The following is a 14,298-nucleotide window of genomic DNA, read 5'->3' on the forward strand; positions in this document are numbered from 1 at the left end:
TTTGATGAGTCAAAAGTTTAGAATACATTTGCTATATAAATTGATTCCATGATTTCTTTCTCTTTTTTGTAACTCCAATTCTTTATTTGTACTATGCTTTCATTTCAGAGTGCTATGAGACATTAAACTGGATAATTTTCAATTAGCTGAAAAAAAATGGGGTATTCTAAAACGTTTTAGTGTATCTATATATATAAAATTAAAAAAGACAGAAGTATTGTCTTTTTAAATTATTTTCTTGTTTGTTTTGTCTGGAGATGTTGATCGATTATCAGTTATTGTCTAACGTTTTTCTTTGTTTTGAAGTTGGATGGTGAAAAAAAAGCTTTTTGTCACTTTAACCACGTCCAACCAATGACTGTAGAAAACAGTCTACAGTCATTGCGTCCAACCAATAGATGGTGCCACTTTACTTGAGTGATGTCATCAAGACGCGCCACAAGCACGCCACACGGAAAAGCGTCCTCGACCTTTGATGCAGCCTGTCATCCTCCTTATCATGTTGTTTTCAAATTATTTAAGAGCAGTTTAACAGTGTAAGCTTGTAGAACAAACAAAAAATAGCCGAAATGCTTCGATTTTCTTTCATATTTCGTGGCAGAGGAGTCGCTAAAAGGGTGAGTGACGAAAAACATACCTCAACCGCGCTCTGTATCCTCAAATCACCCAAAGGCAGATAACAGCGTTCTGTCCAAATGGTTGCAATAATAATCTGGAGCCATTTTTGCTGTTATTTAATTTCTTTAGATATAGAAAAAAACGTCCATAGTGCAGCATTATATCTGAGTATGTGTGTATAAGATTAATATAACACCCGTTTGTCTTTGTTTTTAGTGTTTTTGTTCATCCTCAAGTTTTTCTCTCCCTCTCACTCCTCAGTTCGCTTCCTCGTTCTCTAATGAGAGCGCTCTGCCTCCAAACTTACTGCTGCCCACCAACCTCGTGGATCCTGACAGATTAAGTATGAAGCTTGTGTACTTGATAGATAAATGTAATGTTTGAAAATGGATTTTAAATCAGATTTATTCAGTGTTATTGTTTGTCCTCCAAAAACCAAATATTGTGATTTCCCTGATAACACTGATATCATTGTGGGTGGGATACATGAAAATCTTCCTCACTGACTGCTGCTTTATACCCTCCTGCAGAGCGTCCACCACCTCCTGCAGACTCCTCTCTGCCTCCTCTGAGGAAGTGTGATGCTGCAGTTCCTGCTCACTTGACCCCTGTGCAGACCTGGGTGGAGTCTCTGGAGAGACAGGACAGCGAACCTTTGGGTGTGGCTCAACTTCACCCTGATGTGTTTGCAGTTCCTCCGAGGTAACCAAGCTACTATTGACACTTTCCATTCAGTTCTACACATTTCACAGCACCTACTGAAATGTGCAAGTTAATCTTTGTTGTCATTCCTCAGGCTTGATATTCTACACAGTGTTGAAACATGGCAGAGAAATTACAAAAGGATTGTAAGTTACTATTTAAAAATGTCAATTGCATTTGAGTTTTTTGTAATATATATCACATAATCAAGCACTTTAAGCTTAGGAACATTTTATTCATCATGTGTTGCTACATTGAGCTAAGATTATGCTATTACATTTAAATTTAATTTGATACTTTTACAGTTCACATCCGTGGAGAGTAAACAACAGTAAAATTAGAACTTCTTCTGATTGGTTGTTGCTTGCAAAGATGTGTTTTGAACAGCAGGCAGGAGAAACTTCAGCTCAGACAGAGCTCTGTGTCTGAAATGACCACATTAGGAATACGTAACAGTGCATATATGACAGAGGAAGACGATCAAATGCAGAAAAGTTTGAGCTTTATTGCGGCTGATAAAGAAAATGAAAAGTAGACTAATGGCTGTCTTCACATCTCAGAGTCACGCCCACACTAAAGTCAGGTCAGAGGTCAGCGGTGGAGGCAGGAAACCCTGGAAACAGAAAGGAAGTGGACGAGCTCGGCATGGAAGCATCCGATCACCCATATGGAGAGGAGGTGTCTCTTTTTGATCTTATTGTAAAACTTCTGTTTTCATTTTTTCCATGTCTGCTGTTTTCCCTCCTTTTTTCCAAATATAACTGAAAATGAAGATCTTTGTTTCATAGTCCAGCGTGTGCTCGTCTCTGTGTCATGACTCCCAGAAACATGATCACCCTTCAGTGGAGTTGATCTGGAAGGATTCCCATGCTGGAGGCCAGTATGGTCTGACTGGTTCTGTGTTTCATTCAGGTGGAGTGTCTCATGGACCCAGAGGTCCCACCAGTTACTACTACATGTTACCCATGAAAGTTCGAGTGCAAGGACTCAAAGTTGGGCTGAGCTCCAAGATGGCTCAGGTAAGAGAAACCCCTTTGTTTCACCTGAAGAGCAAATGCAGCTGCTAGTGATGTTAGAGGCTCATAACATCTGTAATAAGAGTTGTAAAAACATGCAGTGACATATGACGGTGTCCACAAGCAGCTGTTTTTGTCACCCACTTATCACAAGTGCTGTTGTTATGATGTCACAGAGGCGATAACCCGTACAGATATCTCACACGTGTGAATACAGAAGCCCCACCCACCTATTGTTCAGACCCTTTGTTTGCAGTGGTTAGCCACTTAGAAGAAAGTTGGCTTAAAGAGAGGAGGAGATAAATCCACTTGTTTTAAATGGAGAATTTCTTCACCCTTTATGTTCTCATATCATTTCGTGAGAGTATTTGGTTTGTAGCAGATTGGTGACACTGATGAACTTGTAAGTGTTCAAAAGAAAGAAAGAAAGTCCTTTCTTTATCTGTGACACTATAATTAGAGCACATAACAAATGTGAGAATAGGATACACGATGACTTTAACTACATTATTACGTATCCGTAATATTTCTTGACAGCTGAATACTTTCCCCCCTTTTGAACTGCTTGCTGACACAGGATGATCTTCACATTGTGGACTCCCTGAACATCCCCACACCAGACTCTCAGTACCTGCTTGACCTCATCAGACACAGACACTGGGGAGAGTCTGTGTTAATAGTGGATGTGTGAGTATCTTTAGCAGCACTTCTGTACAAATGATCAACTTTCAAATCTGTTTGAATATCCACCACTGGACGCCCACTGTTGCTCAGTGCTCACGTTTTTGTTGTTGCTTTCAGAGGTGAAGACTTTTCCGAAAACATCCTTCAGGCCACGGCAAACTTGAAGACAGTGAACGTCATTCCAGCAATCGGTGAGTTCACACTGAGTGTGACTCAGTTTTAACAGATTAATTGATGGTAAAATGTATTATTTCTGTTCACGCTTTCAAACAATATTTCATGCATTGAAGTCTTTGCAGCACTGTGTCTTTGGACCTCTAACATGCCAGTTTAATTAAACAGTTGTTAAAAAGCTCAGGGTTTTAAATGTTATATGTAACAAATCTGTTATATAAAACTCACACAGTTTGTCATATTTTCTCTCTCAGGTCTGAATGTCCACAGCATGCTGAAACATGAAGCCATCGTCCTCACTTTGGAAACTGTTAAGTTTCTGGAGGATAAGCTGCTCTGGCACGATGAGCGTTACACGCCTCTCTACCCGTTTAAACTACCCTACTCTGACTTTCCTTAAAACAGATTACCTGTAATGTATTAACATAAGTCATATTATCTTTGTTTTTATTGTTTGTAACAAGAGAGTCATAACTCGAATAATAAAAAATACAAAAGTTGAATAAAAGTATGTAAAAACAACATGCAGAGTGTAATCATTAGCTGAATTTGTATAGAAGGAGACCACTGGCCAAATCATTCCTGATCTTCCAGCGAAGCGCTGACCGTTTCTTCTCTGTTGGCATGATGTGGGCGTTAGGCACGTAAACTCTCTGAGGTTTAGGCTGCAAAGACGAGGGGTAAACTGTTTAACCTCTAAAGCTGATCAGGTTTGGAATGTTTTGAGACATGAACTGTGTGGTGGTTCTCAAACTTTTCACTATGAGTACCACCTCATAAAATATGTGGCTCTTTAAGTACCACCCTTATGACCAACATTAAAGTACAGTAGTATAGGCCAGCGTTCCCCAATCTTTTTTGTGCCACGGACCAGTTTAATGTCAGACAATATTTTCACAGGCCGGCCTTTAAGGCGTCGCGGTTAATACAACAAAATAAAATGATATGACCAAGACAAAAACTGTGGTTATTTTGTAAATATAATAATAAATGCAAATTTGCTGTGTAATTGTTTACTTGAGTGATGTCATCAAGACGCGTGTAACTTTATTAGCAACATCCTCCTGAAATGCACCAACAACATTGAGAGTAACATCCTCCTCTCTGCCCCTTAATGCTCACTGGTTGCTGTGGTAATGCGTAAATAGTTCTTTCAAAATAAGACACACAACTACAACACCAGTAAAGACCCAGGGAAACAGAGTTAATGATAAAAACCCTGAAAACCATACATTTCACTCCCGAGCCTCAACTCTCGGGCCCAGTACCAAACGACTCACGGACCAGTACCGGTCCGTGGCCCAGGCGTTGGGGACCGCTGGTATATGCCTATTTAACACCATATACAGTTGACACAAGACAATTTTATTTCTTATATGAATGTTATTTTTGTGATGTGATAATAACAGCTGTACTGCATTAAACCACATTCCCCTATAAACAGCTGCCCATTGTGTTCTTGGAAAATATTTGCAGAATGTGTAAACATCCAAAGGTAAGATCCAACCACAGAGGGTTAAGACTTTAAAGGACGGACATAAAACAATTAACTCTTGTTTCAGACAAAATCTGAAATAAAGAGCTGCAGGTCATTGCACTGGGGGCATTGCATATTTTTATTTCTTACAAATTAATTCACACTACCAGTCAAAAGTTTGGACACACCGTCTTTGTTTTTTGTTTTTTATTTATGATATGGTATACCATTATATACACAGTGTTTTATTTTGATCTTTGTTTCCACAGGAACAGGAACATTAAAAGCAGCTGGAGTAACTGCTGCTGTTCTCCTGCCAGTCATATTCTTCTGTCTTCCTGTGGATTCAGTGAGCAGATCTGTTACATTATTGTTTGTGAGATAAACTTTGATTTTAACAGTTTATGAATGTCATTATTTTGTTCTACATGAATTGTCCCAACCAGAAAAAAAGAGGATGTCCAAGGAATCTGCTGAATCTGAAGACAGAGCCAACAACAGAGAACAGGTGAAAACAGTCACATCAGTGTTGCACAAATAACCAACATTTTGGTTTTACACTTCCTGTTGGACTCACAAATACTTCTTTGCTGTTGTTCTTTAACTGAAATACATTTGATCACATTTGTAGCTGAGATTTTCTTTTTTCCTATACAGTGTTTACCTGATCAGAGACAGCCAGAGGAGCAGGATGATCTTCAGTATACCAGCATCCACTTCTCCAATAACCAGGCAGATCCTCTCTACTCCAACATCAGAGCAGCTCAGCCTCACAGACACATGCAGGAACAGGAAGTTACTGAGTACACTGCTGTCAGATTTAACAGAGGCAGTGCAGCCAAGAGGTGAGACAGACTGTCCTCTCATGTCTAAGAAACAAACACTGCTTTTACTGTTCTTTTTCACCATTAATGGAAATGATTTCAGTTGATGCTATATCCTCCAAATCATGAAATGTTCTTCTCTGTTTTCAGACACAGAAGTCAGGAAAAAGGAGAGTCAGGCCTGGCGCCTGTGGCCTGGCTGGGCCCCTTCCGGGGGGTGGGGGGCCCTCTGGCCTCTGGGCGTGGGGCTTGGTCCTCTCTGGCACAGCTGGCTGCCGGCAGAGCCCACAGGCACATCACTGCAACCCCCTCTGGCTTCTGCTCCGTGGCTGCTGGGTGACCCCTCATCTGGGGCTCTCCTCAGCTCTTCTCAGGAGGGTGGCACGGTTGCCCCTTTGGTCGTCCTCCCTGGGTTCTCGTACTCTGGGCCCTCTGGATGTCTGGGGCCTAGTTCTCCTTCCATACCTGCTTCATGCACTGGGGGACGGGGCTATTGCTCCCCACACTCCCTAGCAGATCGTTACATGGAGAAACTTTTTGAATACAAGCGCGCTGATCCACACAGGTGTACAAACGGGTGTTCACAGACACAAGCTACACCTTTCTTGGCTGCTACCTTTAGTATCTACTGTTATCTACTGTTAGCTAGTTTATTGTGTGATGGTGTTGTATTTCTTATGTTGCTCTTTTTTGTTTGTTTTCTGTTTTTTTCTTCTGTCGACAGGTGATTCAGGTGTTTTTCTTTCTTCCCCCGTTTCTCATTATCTCTTCTCTCCTCTGTTTTTCTTTCTCTCCTTCTCTTTCTTTCATTCTCCCTGTCCTATCCCCCAGTCATGTCTGTCCCATCTGTAACAACTGAAAATAAAATAAATACATAATTATAATAAAGGTCAATCAAATGGACCAATATAGCAAGGCCATGATGGTAAAGTAAATCCTCTAGGCATCTTTCTTGGCCTTCAGACAACAATTCTGATGGCTAAAGATCCAAACGGGATCCCCCTTAATTTTTTAAGGGACAAGCAGCTATCCAGACCTACCAGGATGTAGGAATCCAATAAAGTCTTTTCACAACAGACATGTCAAAGTGGATCAGCTTCCTCACTTTGTTCAATGATTTCACTCATCTAAATCAGACCATGGATCACACTTTGCTAAATGTACCAATTTCCATGAACTGCAGTAGCTGCTTCAAATGAACAGCCAGATTCCTCGACCGTTCTCTAGTTACAGCTGTCGTGGTCCAAAGAAGACAACATTTAAAAGTGCATCAGCTTCCTCACTTTGTTCAGTGATTTCACTGAACATGAACTTTCTAACATTTTGGTTTTAACCAAATAAACAGTCAGATCAGTGCTCCGTGGGTACTCTGTGACCCCTTAGTGATCATGATGGGGTATTTCGCCACCCCACACCACATTCGTAAGTTACGATGGCAAATACTGGGGTCTCGAGGGACCCCGAACTCCCGGAGCAAACATCTCTCAACTTCACACAATCATCATCATCATCATCATCATCGTCTCCTTCCTCCTTCTCCTTGGTCCTTCTACCCTGCGCTTGCAAACGCTCAGCTTTACAGAGGGTAGTCTTCACGTAAACCGGCCCTCTCCTCAGTTCTCCTGGGCCTCGCTGTTGGACGCTTGGCTTTACAGAGGACAGAGTTCGCGTAAACCGCCCTCCTTGAGGGCCTCAGACTCTCCCTGCCGCCTTCCTACCTCCTTCTGCTCCATTCTCCTGCTCCTCGCAGGCAAGCGCTTAGCCGGGTGGGCCCCAAGTTACACGTAAACCGGCCTTCGCGAGGAATGGGGGTGCTCTCTACTCCGTAGGTACACTGTGACCCCTTAGTAATGGCGATGGGGTATTTCGCAACCCCAATGCACATTCGTAAGTTAGGATGAAAAACACTGGGGTCTGGAGGGACCCCGAACCGTCGGAGGAAACAACTCTCAACTTCACATCATCATCATCATCATCATCGTCGTCTCCTTCTTGGCAGTGTTCGCGTAAACCGGCCTAAGTAAGGACCTCGGACACTCCCTGGCTCCTAGTTCTCCTTCTCCTCGGTTCTCCTGTGCCTCACTGTCGGACGCTTAGCTTTGGAGAGAGCAGTGTTGGCGTTGGCCTCTATGAGGACCTCGGACGCCCCCTGTATCCTAGTATTAGATTATTCTGTTACTATATGTTACCTTATATATGTAATCAAAGTAGTTGAATTAGAATACTGCTGTAGATCATATTATACCCTTTAATATAGAGCGTGTGATCTGTATGTAGTTTAGTTCTCGTTATACTTTTGAGTTAACAGAACATATTCACATATTAGTTCATTAGATAAGTGTGCATCACTCTGTATCCTTGATCTGCTGGGAATGTGTTACACTGTTTTCTTGACATGCTCTATTGTTGAATCATAAAAAGAAGGTTGTAAGCAGGAGACTTGGTGTCTAAGACAGGGGAGATAGACCACATTCCATACCCCCACCTTTCAGAAGAGCAGAAAGACAGGGAGCCGAGGTCATAACTTAGGCGCTGTAAGAGAGAAAGAATGTAATGTTTAGGCTTTTACGACTAGGTGGGGGCCACCAGAGACTATAAGAAGCTGAGTAACCCGTCACCATTTTGAGACATGTGCCTGACCCTCTTCATGCATGTCTCCCCATCATGATGGTTCTAAATGCTCTTTGTGTTGAATTGTATGGAAATAAATGATTGTTGATTGAGCATTTATACACCGAGTATTGTCCTTCCTTCAGCCCAAAGATTCAAAGAATTGGGAGATTTCAACACTAGTCCTCCTGCCTCCTGTTCCTCGGTTCTCCTGCTCCTCGCAGGTGAGTGCTTAGCCTTATGGGCCTCGGGTTACGTGTAAACCAGCCTTTGCGAGGACCGGGGATGCTCTCTACTCCACGATTACTATGGGGTCAAAGTGTACCCACAATGGGGTATTTCGCAACCCCAATGCACATTCGTAAGTTACGATGGCAAACACTGGGGTCTGGAGGGACCCCGAACCGCCGGAGCAAACAACTCTCAACTTCACATCATCATAATCATCATCATCATCATCAATGTCTCCTTCTCGGCAGTGTTCGTGTAAACGGGCCTAAGTGAGGACCTCGGACTCTCCCTGCCTCCTAGTCCTCCTTCCTCCTTCTGCTCCATTTACCTGCTCCTCGCAGTTGAGTGCTTAGCCTTATGGGCCTCGGGTTACGTGTAAACCGGCCTTCGCGAGGACCGGGGATGCTCTCTACTCCACGATTACTATGGGGTCAAAGTGTACCCACAATGGGGTATTTCGCAACCCCAATACACATTCGTAAGTTACGATGGGCCGGTTTCGCGAACACCCCTATCGGTGAGGACCTTGGGCTCTCCATTGCTCCTCGTCCTCTTTGCTCCTTCTCTGCTGTTGTCATGTGCCTCGCTAGTGAACTGAACACACTCACATGACACCCAGACCTTCACAATAAAACAGGAAATGAGAACACCACACCAAGACGCAGACCTGACACTGAGAGACAGACAGAATGACACATGGAACCTGAACTAAACTAAATGTGAGATACAACCGAGAACAAATCCTTAAACATGAAACTCAAATTATAAACATCATAATCATCATAAACACAACAAGAACAAGAAAACAATCCCTGATGCAAACTAAAACCAAAACATAATAACCTCAAACATGGAATAACAAAAACATGAAACTCCACATACTGGGTCCAACGGACCCAGACCCGTGACAGAGACAACATATTGGACTTGGTCTACACACAGGAAAAAGGAGCATACAAAGCCATCCCCCTCCCCCACATCGGCACCTCTGATCACCTCACTGTTATGCTAATGCCAGCATACAGACAGAGAGTGAAGGTCATCAAACCTGTTATGAAAGAGGTAAGAGTGTGGCCACAGGAGGCCACCTCTGCTCTTCAAGACTGCTTTGGGTCAACTGATTGGGACATATTCAAGGAAGCAGCCACCTACAATAACATCATAGACATCGAGGAGTACACAGACACAGTGAGCTCATACATCACCAAATGCATTGATGATGTAACACAAGTGAAAAGTATCACAACTCGAGCCAACCGGAAGCCATGGCTAACAGGAGATGTCCACAGGCTGCTGAAGGCCAGAGACAAGGCCTTCAGAGCTGGGGATGAAATAGGCCTGAGAACAGCGAGAGCCAACCTGTCCCGTGGCATCAGGAAAGTGAAACAGGACTACACACACAAGATAACCTCCCACTTCAATGATAGCAAGGACGCAAGAAGCCTATGGCAAGGCATCCAGGCTATTACAGACTACAAGCCTGTAGCACGTAGCTGTGAGAGCGACACCACTCTGCTCAACAACCTGAACAGCTTCTTTGCACCCACGCACACTCTCCAACAAGGAAACACTCTCTGAACCAAGAACTGAAAACATTCCTGACTTGCATAGCAATTGCACACACCTGCTGCTATATATATATTTTTAGTATTTCTTTTAGCACTATTTATATTATTATATTACTATTTATTACCTTATTGTTAGGGCTGTTTTTGTTGTGCATCTGCACCTTATTGTTGTCAATGTCTACGCATGGGACAGTGTGAAACGTAATTTCAATTCCTTTGTATGGCAAGTACATTTGAAGAAATTGACAAATAAAAGTATTCTATTCTATTCTATTCTATTCTATTCTATTCTATTCTATTCTATTCTATTCTGGGGCTGTCTTTTGGATGAAATAGATGAAATGGTGGATTTCAATGGAGGAAACCACCACACCAACGAGATGTATAAGGCGGCCCAGAAGAAACTCGAAGGAGAAAGGCTGAAGAGGAGACAGGAGGAAGAACAAAGACAAAAAAGCCTCAGTTGTATCGTGAGTGTAATTTCAAATAAAATAAAATAAAACTCAGAACCGTCTTTGTGTTGTATTCTTCTTTTCCTTCTTCTTCTTCATCTTCTTCTTCTTATTATTATTATCATTATTATCATTATTGTGATTATGCTTCATTTTTATGTACTGGGGTATCAATGACCCCCATGCTGCCGCAGCAGCTTCTGTGCGTGGCCCCCAAGTGCTACGTTTTCTTTCCTGATCCCCTGACGAACCCATTAGAATCGCTCTGGGGCACTCTTCGACCCCAAATGATCGTTCTGTTTTTTTTTCATTTTCATTCACCTGTCTCTACTGAGGGTGGGGTACTTTGGGACCCCCGGGGTCTAGGGCTGCCCCGAAGGGGAGCACAAGGGTTAACAGCGGCCTCCCATGGACGAACATGACAGAGACTGCCTGAAACTAGGAGAAAAATTGAAACGGGAGTGGCATTCAGGGAGGGAAACGTGGGTGTACGGGGTGCAGGAGCCAACCCTGATGCGCGGCCTGTGAAATGCGACCCAGGGGTACTTTGGGACCCCCGGGGTCCGGAGCTGCCCCGAAGGGGAGCACAAGGGTTAATAATAATACACACCGTTACAGATCCGAGTGAATGACTTTATTTTCTCTGGAAATACTTCACATATATCAGACATTTTAGGATGATTCATACAGCTGTACGGTTAGTAGAGATAACTGACTGACATAAGTAATCTGATTACATAAGTAATCTGATTACATAAGTAATCTGATTACTTACTTATACAGTAATAATACACACCGTTACAGATGCGAGAGAATGACTTTATTTTCTCTGGAAATACTTCACATATATCAGACATTTTAGGATGATTCATACAGATATATGGTTAGTAGAGATAACTGACTGACATAAGTAATCTGACTACATAAGTAATCTGATTACATAAGTAATCTGATTACTTACTTATACTTAGTAATAATACACACCGTTACAGATCCGAGTGAATAACTTTATTTTCTCTGGAAATACTTCACATATATCAGACATTTTAGGATGATTCATACAGATATACGGTTAGTAGAGATAACTGACTGACATAAGTAATCTGATTACATAAGTAATCTGATTACTTACTTATACTTAATAATAATACACACCGTTACAGATCCTGTCACGGTTTGCCGGGGCAAGCCGTGTGGAGTTGGAGAAAGGACCCAAAAGGCGGCAGCTCTGGTGCAGGTGAGTATTTATTTACAGGAGTGGGTACAAACAGCAATGGTGAGTGAACATGAAACCGGAAACCTAAACTGGGGAAACTAACAACACAAACCAGAAACGTAGATGCAGGGAGGTCCGAGGAAATACATACGGGGAGACGAGGGGAAACAACACAGACGAAGCAGCAACTACCATGACAGAAGACACAACTTAAATACACTCAGAGAACACAGGGAGATTACACGCACGTAGGGAACACAGCTGGGAGTGATTAACGTGACGAGACTAGGGAGGCAAACTGAAAACACTCACATAAGACGCAGACCTTCACAATAAAAAAGGAAACACATACACGCAATGACATAACACACCATATGATTACATAAGTAATCTGATTACTTACTTATACTTAATAATAATACACACAGTTACAGATCCGAGTAAATGACTTTATTTTCTCTGGAAATACTTCACATATATCAGACATTTTAGGATGATTCATACAGATATACGGTTAGTAGAGATAACTGACTGACATAAGTAATCTGATTATGTGAGTAATCTTATTACATAAGTAATCTGATTACATAAGTAATCTGAATACCTACTTATACTTAATAATAATACACACAGTTACAGATGCGAGTGAATGACTTTATTTTCTCTGGAAATACTTCACATATATCAGACATTTTAGGATGATTCATACAGATATATGGTTAGTAGAGATAACTGACTGACATAAGTAATCTGATTGCATAAGTAATCTGATTACTTACTTATACTTAATAATAATGCAGACAGTTACAGATCCGAGTGAATGACTTCATTTTGTCTGGAAATACTTGACATATATCAGACATTTTAGGATGATTTATACAGATATACAATTAGTAGAGATAACTGACTGACATAAGTAATCTGATTATGTGAGTAATCTGATTACATAAGTAATCTGAATACCTACTTATACTTAATAATAATACACACAGTTACAGATCCGAGTGAATGACTTTATTTTCTCTGGAAATACTTCACATATATCAGACATTTTAGGATGATTCATACAGATATATGGTTAGTAGAGATAACTGACTGACATAAGTAATCTGATTGCATAAGTAATCTGATTACTTACTTATACTTAATAATAATGCAGACAGTTACAGATGCGAGTGAATGACTTTATTTTCTAGGGAAATACTTCACATATATCAGACATTTTAGGATGATTCATACAGATATACGGTTAGTAGAGATAACTGACTGACATAAGTAGTGTGATTACATGAGTAATGTGATTAGATAAGTAATCTGATTCCTTACTTATACTCAATAATAATACACACAGTTACAGATCCGTGTGAATGACTTTATTTTCTCTGGAAATACTTCACATATATCAGACATTTTAGGATGATTCATACAGATATACGGTTAGTAGAGATAACTGACTGACATAAGTAATCTGATTATGTGAGTAATCTGATTACATAAGTAATCTGAATACCTACTTATACTTAATAATAATACACACAGTTACAGATCCGAGTGAATGACTTTATTTTCTCTGGAAATACTTCACATATATCAGACATTTTAGGATGATTCATACAGATATACGGTTAGTAGAGATAACTGACTGACATAAGTAATCTGATTACATAAGTAATCGGATTACATAAGTAATCGGATTACTTACTTATACTTAATAATAATACACACAGTTACAGATCCGAGTGAATGACTTTATTTTCTCTGGAAATACTTCACATATATCAGACATTTTAGGATGATTCATACAGATACGGTGGGGCAAAAAAGTATTTAGTCAGCCACCGATTGTGCAAGTTCCCCCACCTAAAATGATGACAGAGGTCAGTAATTTGCACCAGAGGTACACTTCAACTGTGAGAGACAGAATGTGAAAAAAAAAATCCATGAATCCACATGGTAGGATTTGTAAAGAATTTATTCGTAAATTAGGGTGGAAAATAAGTATTTGGTCACCTCAAACAAGGAAAATCTCTGGCTCTCACAGACCTGTAACGTCTTCTGTAAGAAGCTTTTCTGTCCCCCACTCGTTACCTGTATGAATGGCACCTGTTTGAACTCATCATCTGTATAAAAGACACCTGTCCACAGCCTCAAACAGTCAGACTCCAAACTCCGCCATGGCCAAGACCAAAGAGCTTTGGAAGGACACCAGGAAAAGTATTGTAGACCTGCACCAGACTGGGAAGAGTGAATCTACAATAGGCAAGCAGCTTGGTGTGAAAAAATCAACTGTGGGAGCAATCATCAGAAAATGGAAGACATACAAGACCACTGATAATCTCCCTCGATCTGGGGCTCCACGCAAGATCTCATCCCGTGGGGTCAAAATGATCATGAGAACGGTGAGCAAAGATCCCAGAACCACACGGGGGGACCTGGTGAATGACCTGCAGAGAGCTGGGACCAAAGTAACAAAGGTCACCATCAGTAACACACTACAACGGCAGGGAATCAAATCCCGCAGTGCCAGACGTGTTCCGCTGCTGAAGCCAGTGCATGTCCAGGCCCGTCTGAAGTTTGCCAGAGAGCACATGGATGATACAGCAGAGGATTGGGAGAATGTCATGTGGTCAGATGAAACCAAAGTAGAACTTTTTGGTATAAACTCAACTCGTCGTGTTTGGAGGAAGAAGAATACTGAGTTGCATCCCAAGAACACCATACCTACT

General features: G+C 41.5%; 2 protein-coding genes across 2 annotated transcripts; both read left to right on the forward strand.

Moving 5' to 3' along the window:
• Positions 1 to 427: 427 nt before the first annotated feature.
• LOC146706999 (large ribosomal subunit protein uL4m-like) lies at positions 428 to 3,716 on the forward strand. Its single transcript, XM_085458319.1, has 9 exons — positions 428 to 617; positions 880 to 961; positions 1,149 to 1,320; positions 1,415 to 1,466; positions 1,881 to 1,998; positions 2,233 to 2,339; positions 2,914 to 3,023; positions 3,138 to 3,211; positions 3,449 to 3,716. The coding sequence occupies exons 1-9, from the start codon at positions 570 to 572 to the stop codon at positions 3,592 to 3,594; spliced, it is 909 nt and encodes a 302-aa protein (XP_085314445.1). The 5' UTR covers positions 428 to 569; the 3' UTR covers positions 3,595 to 3,716.
• A 79-nt stretch (positions 3,717 to 3,795) lies between these two features.
• LOC146707000 (uncharacterized) lies at positions 3,796 to 8,029 on the forward strand. The gene is made up of 4 exons (XM_085458320.1): positions 3,796 to 5,020; positions 5,118 to 5,179; positions 5,329 to 5,516; positions 5,646 to 8,029. The coding sequence occupies exons 1-4, from the start codon at positions 4,885 to 4,887 to the stop codon at positions 5,833 to 5,835; spliced, it is 576 nt and encodes a 191-aa protein (XP_085314446.1). The 5' UTR covers positions 3,796 to 4,884; the 3' UTR covers positions 5,836 to 8,029.
• The last annotated feature ends 6,269 nt before the right edge of the window (positions 8,030 to 14,298 follow it).

Source organism: Copadichromis virginalis, linkage group LG6 (genome assembly GCF_057382275.1).
Source record: "Copadichromis virginalis isolate Kocher_CV1m ecotype Utaka linkage group LG6, C_Virginalis_male_GT1.1, whole genome shotgun sequence".
In the NCBI taxonomy this organism is placed as follows: Eukaryota; Metazoa; Chordata; class Actinopteri; order Cichliformes; family Cichlidae; genus Copadichromis; species Copadichromis virginalis.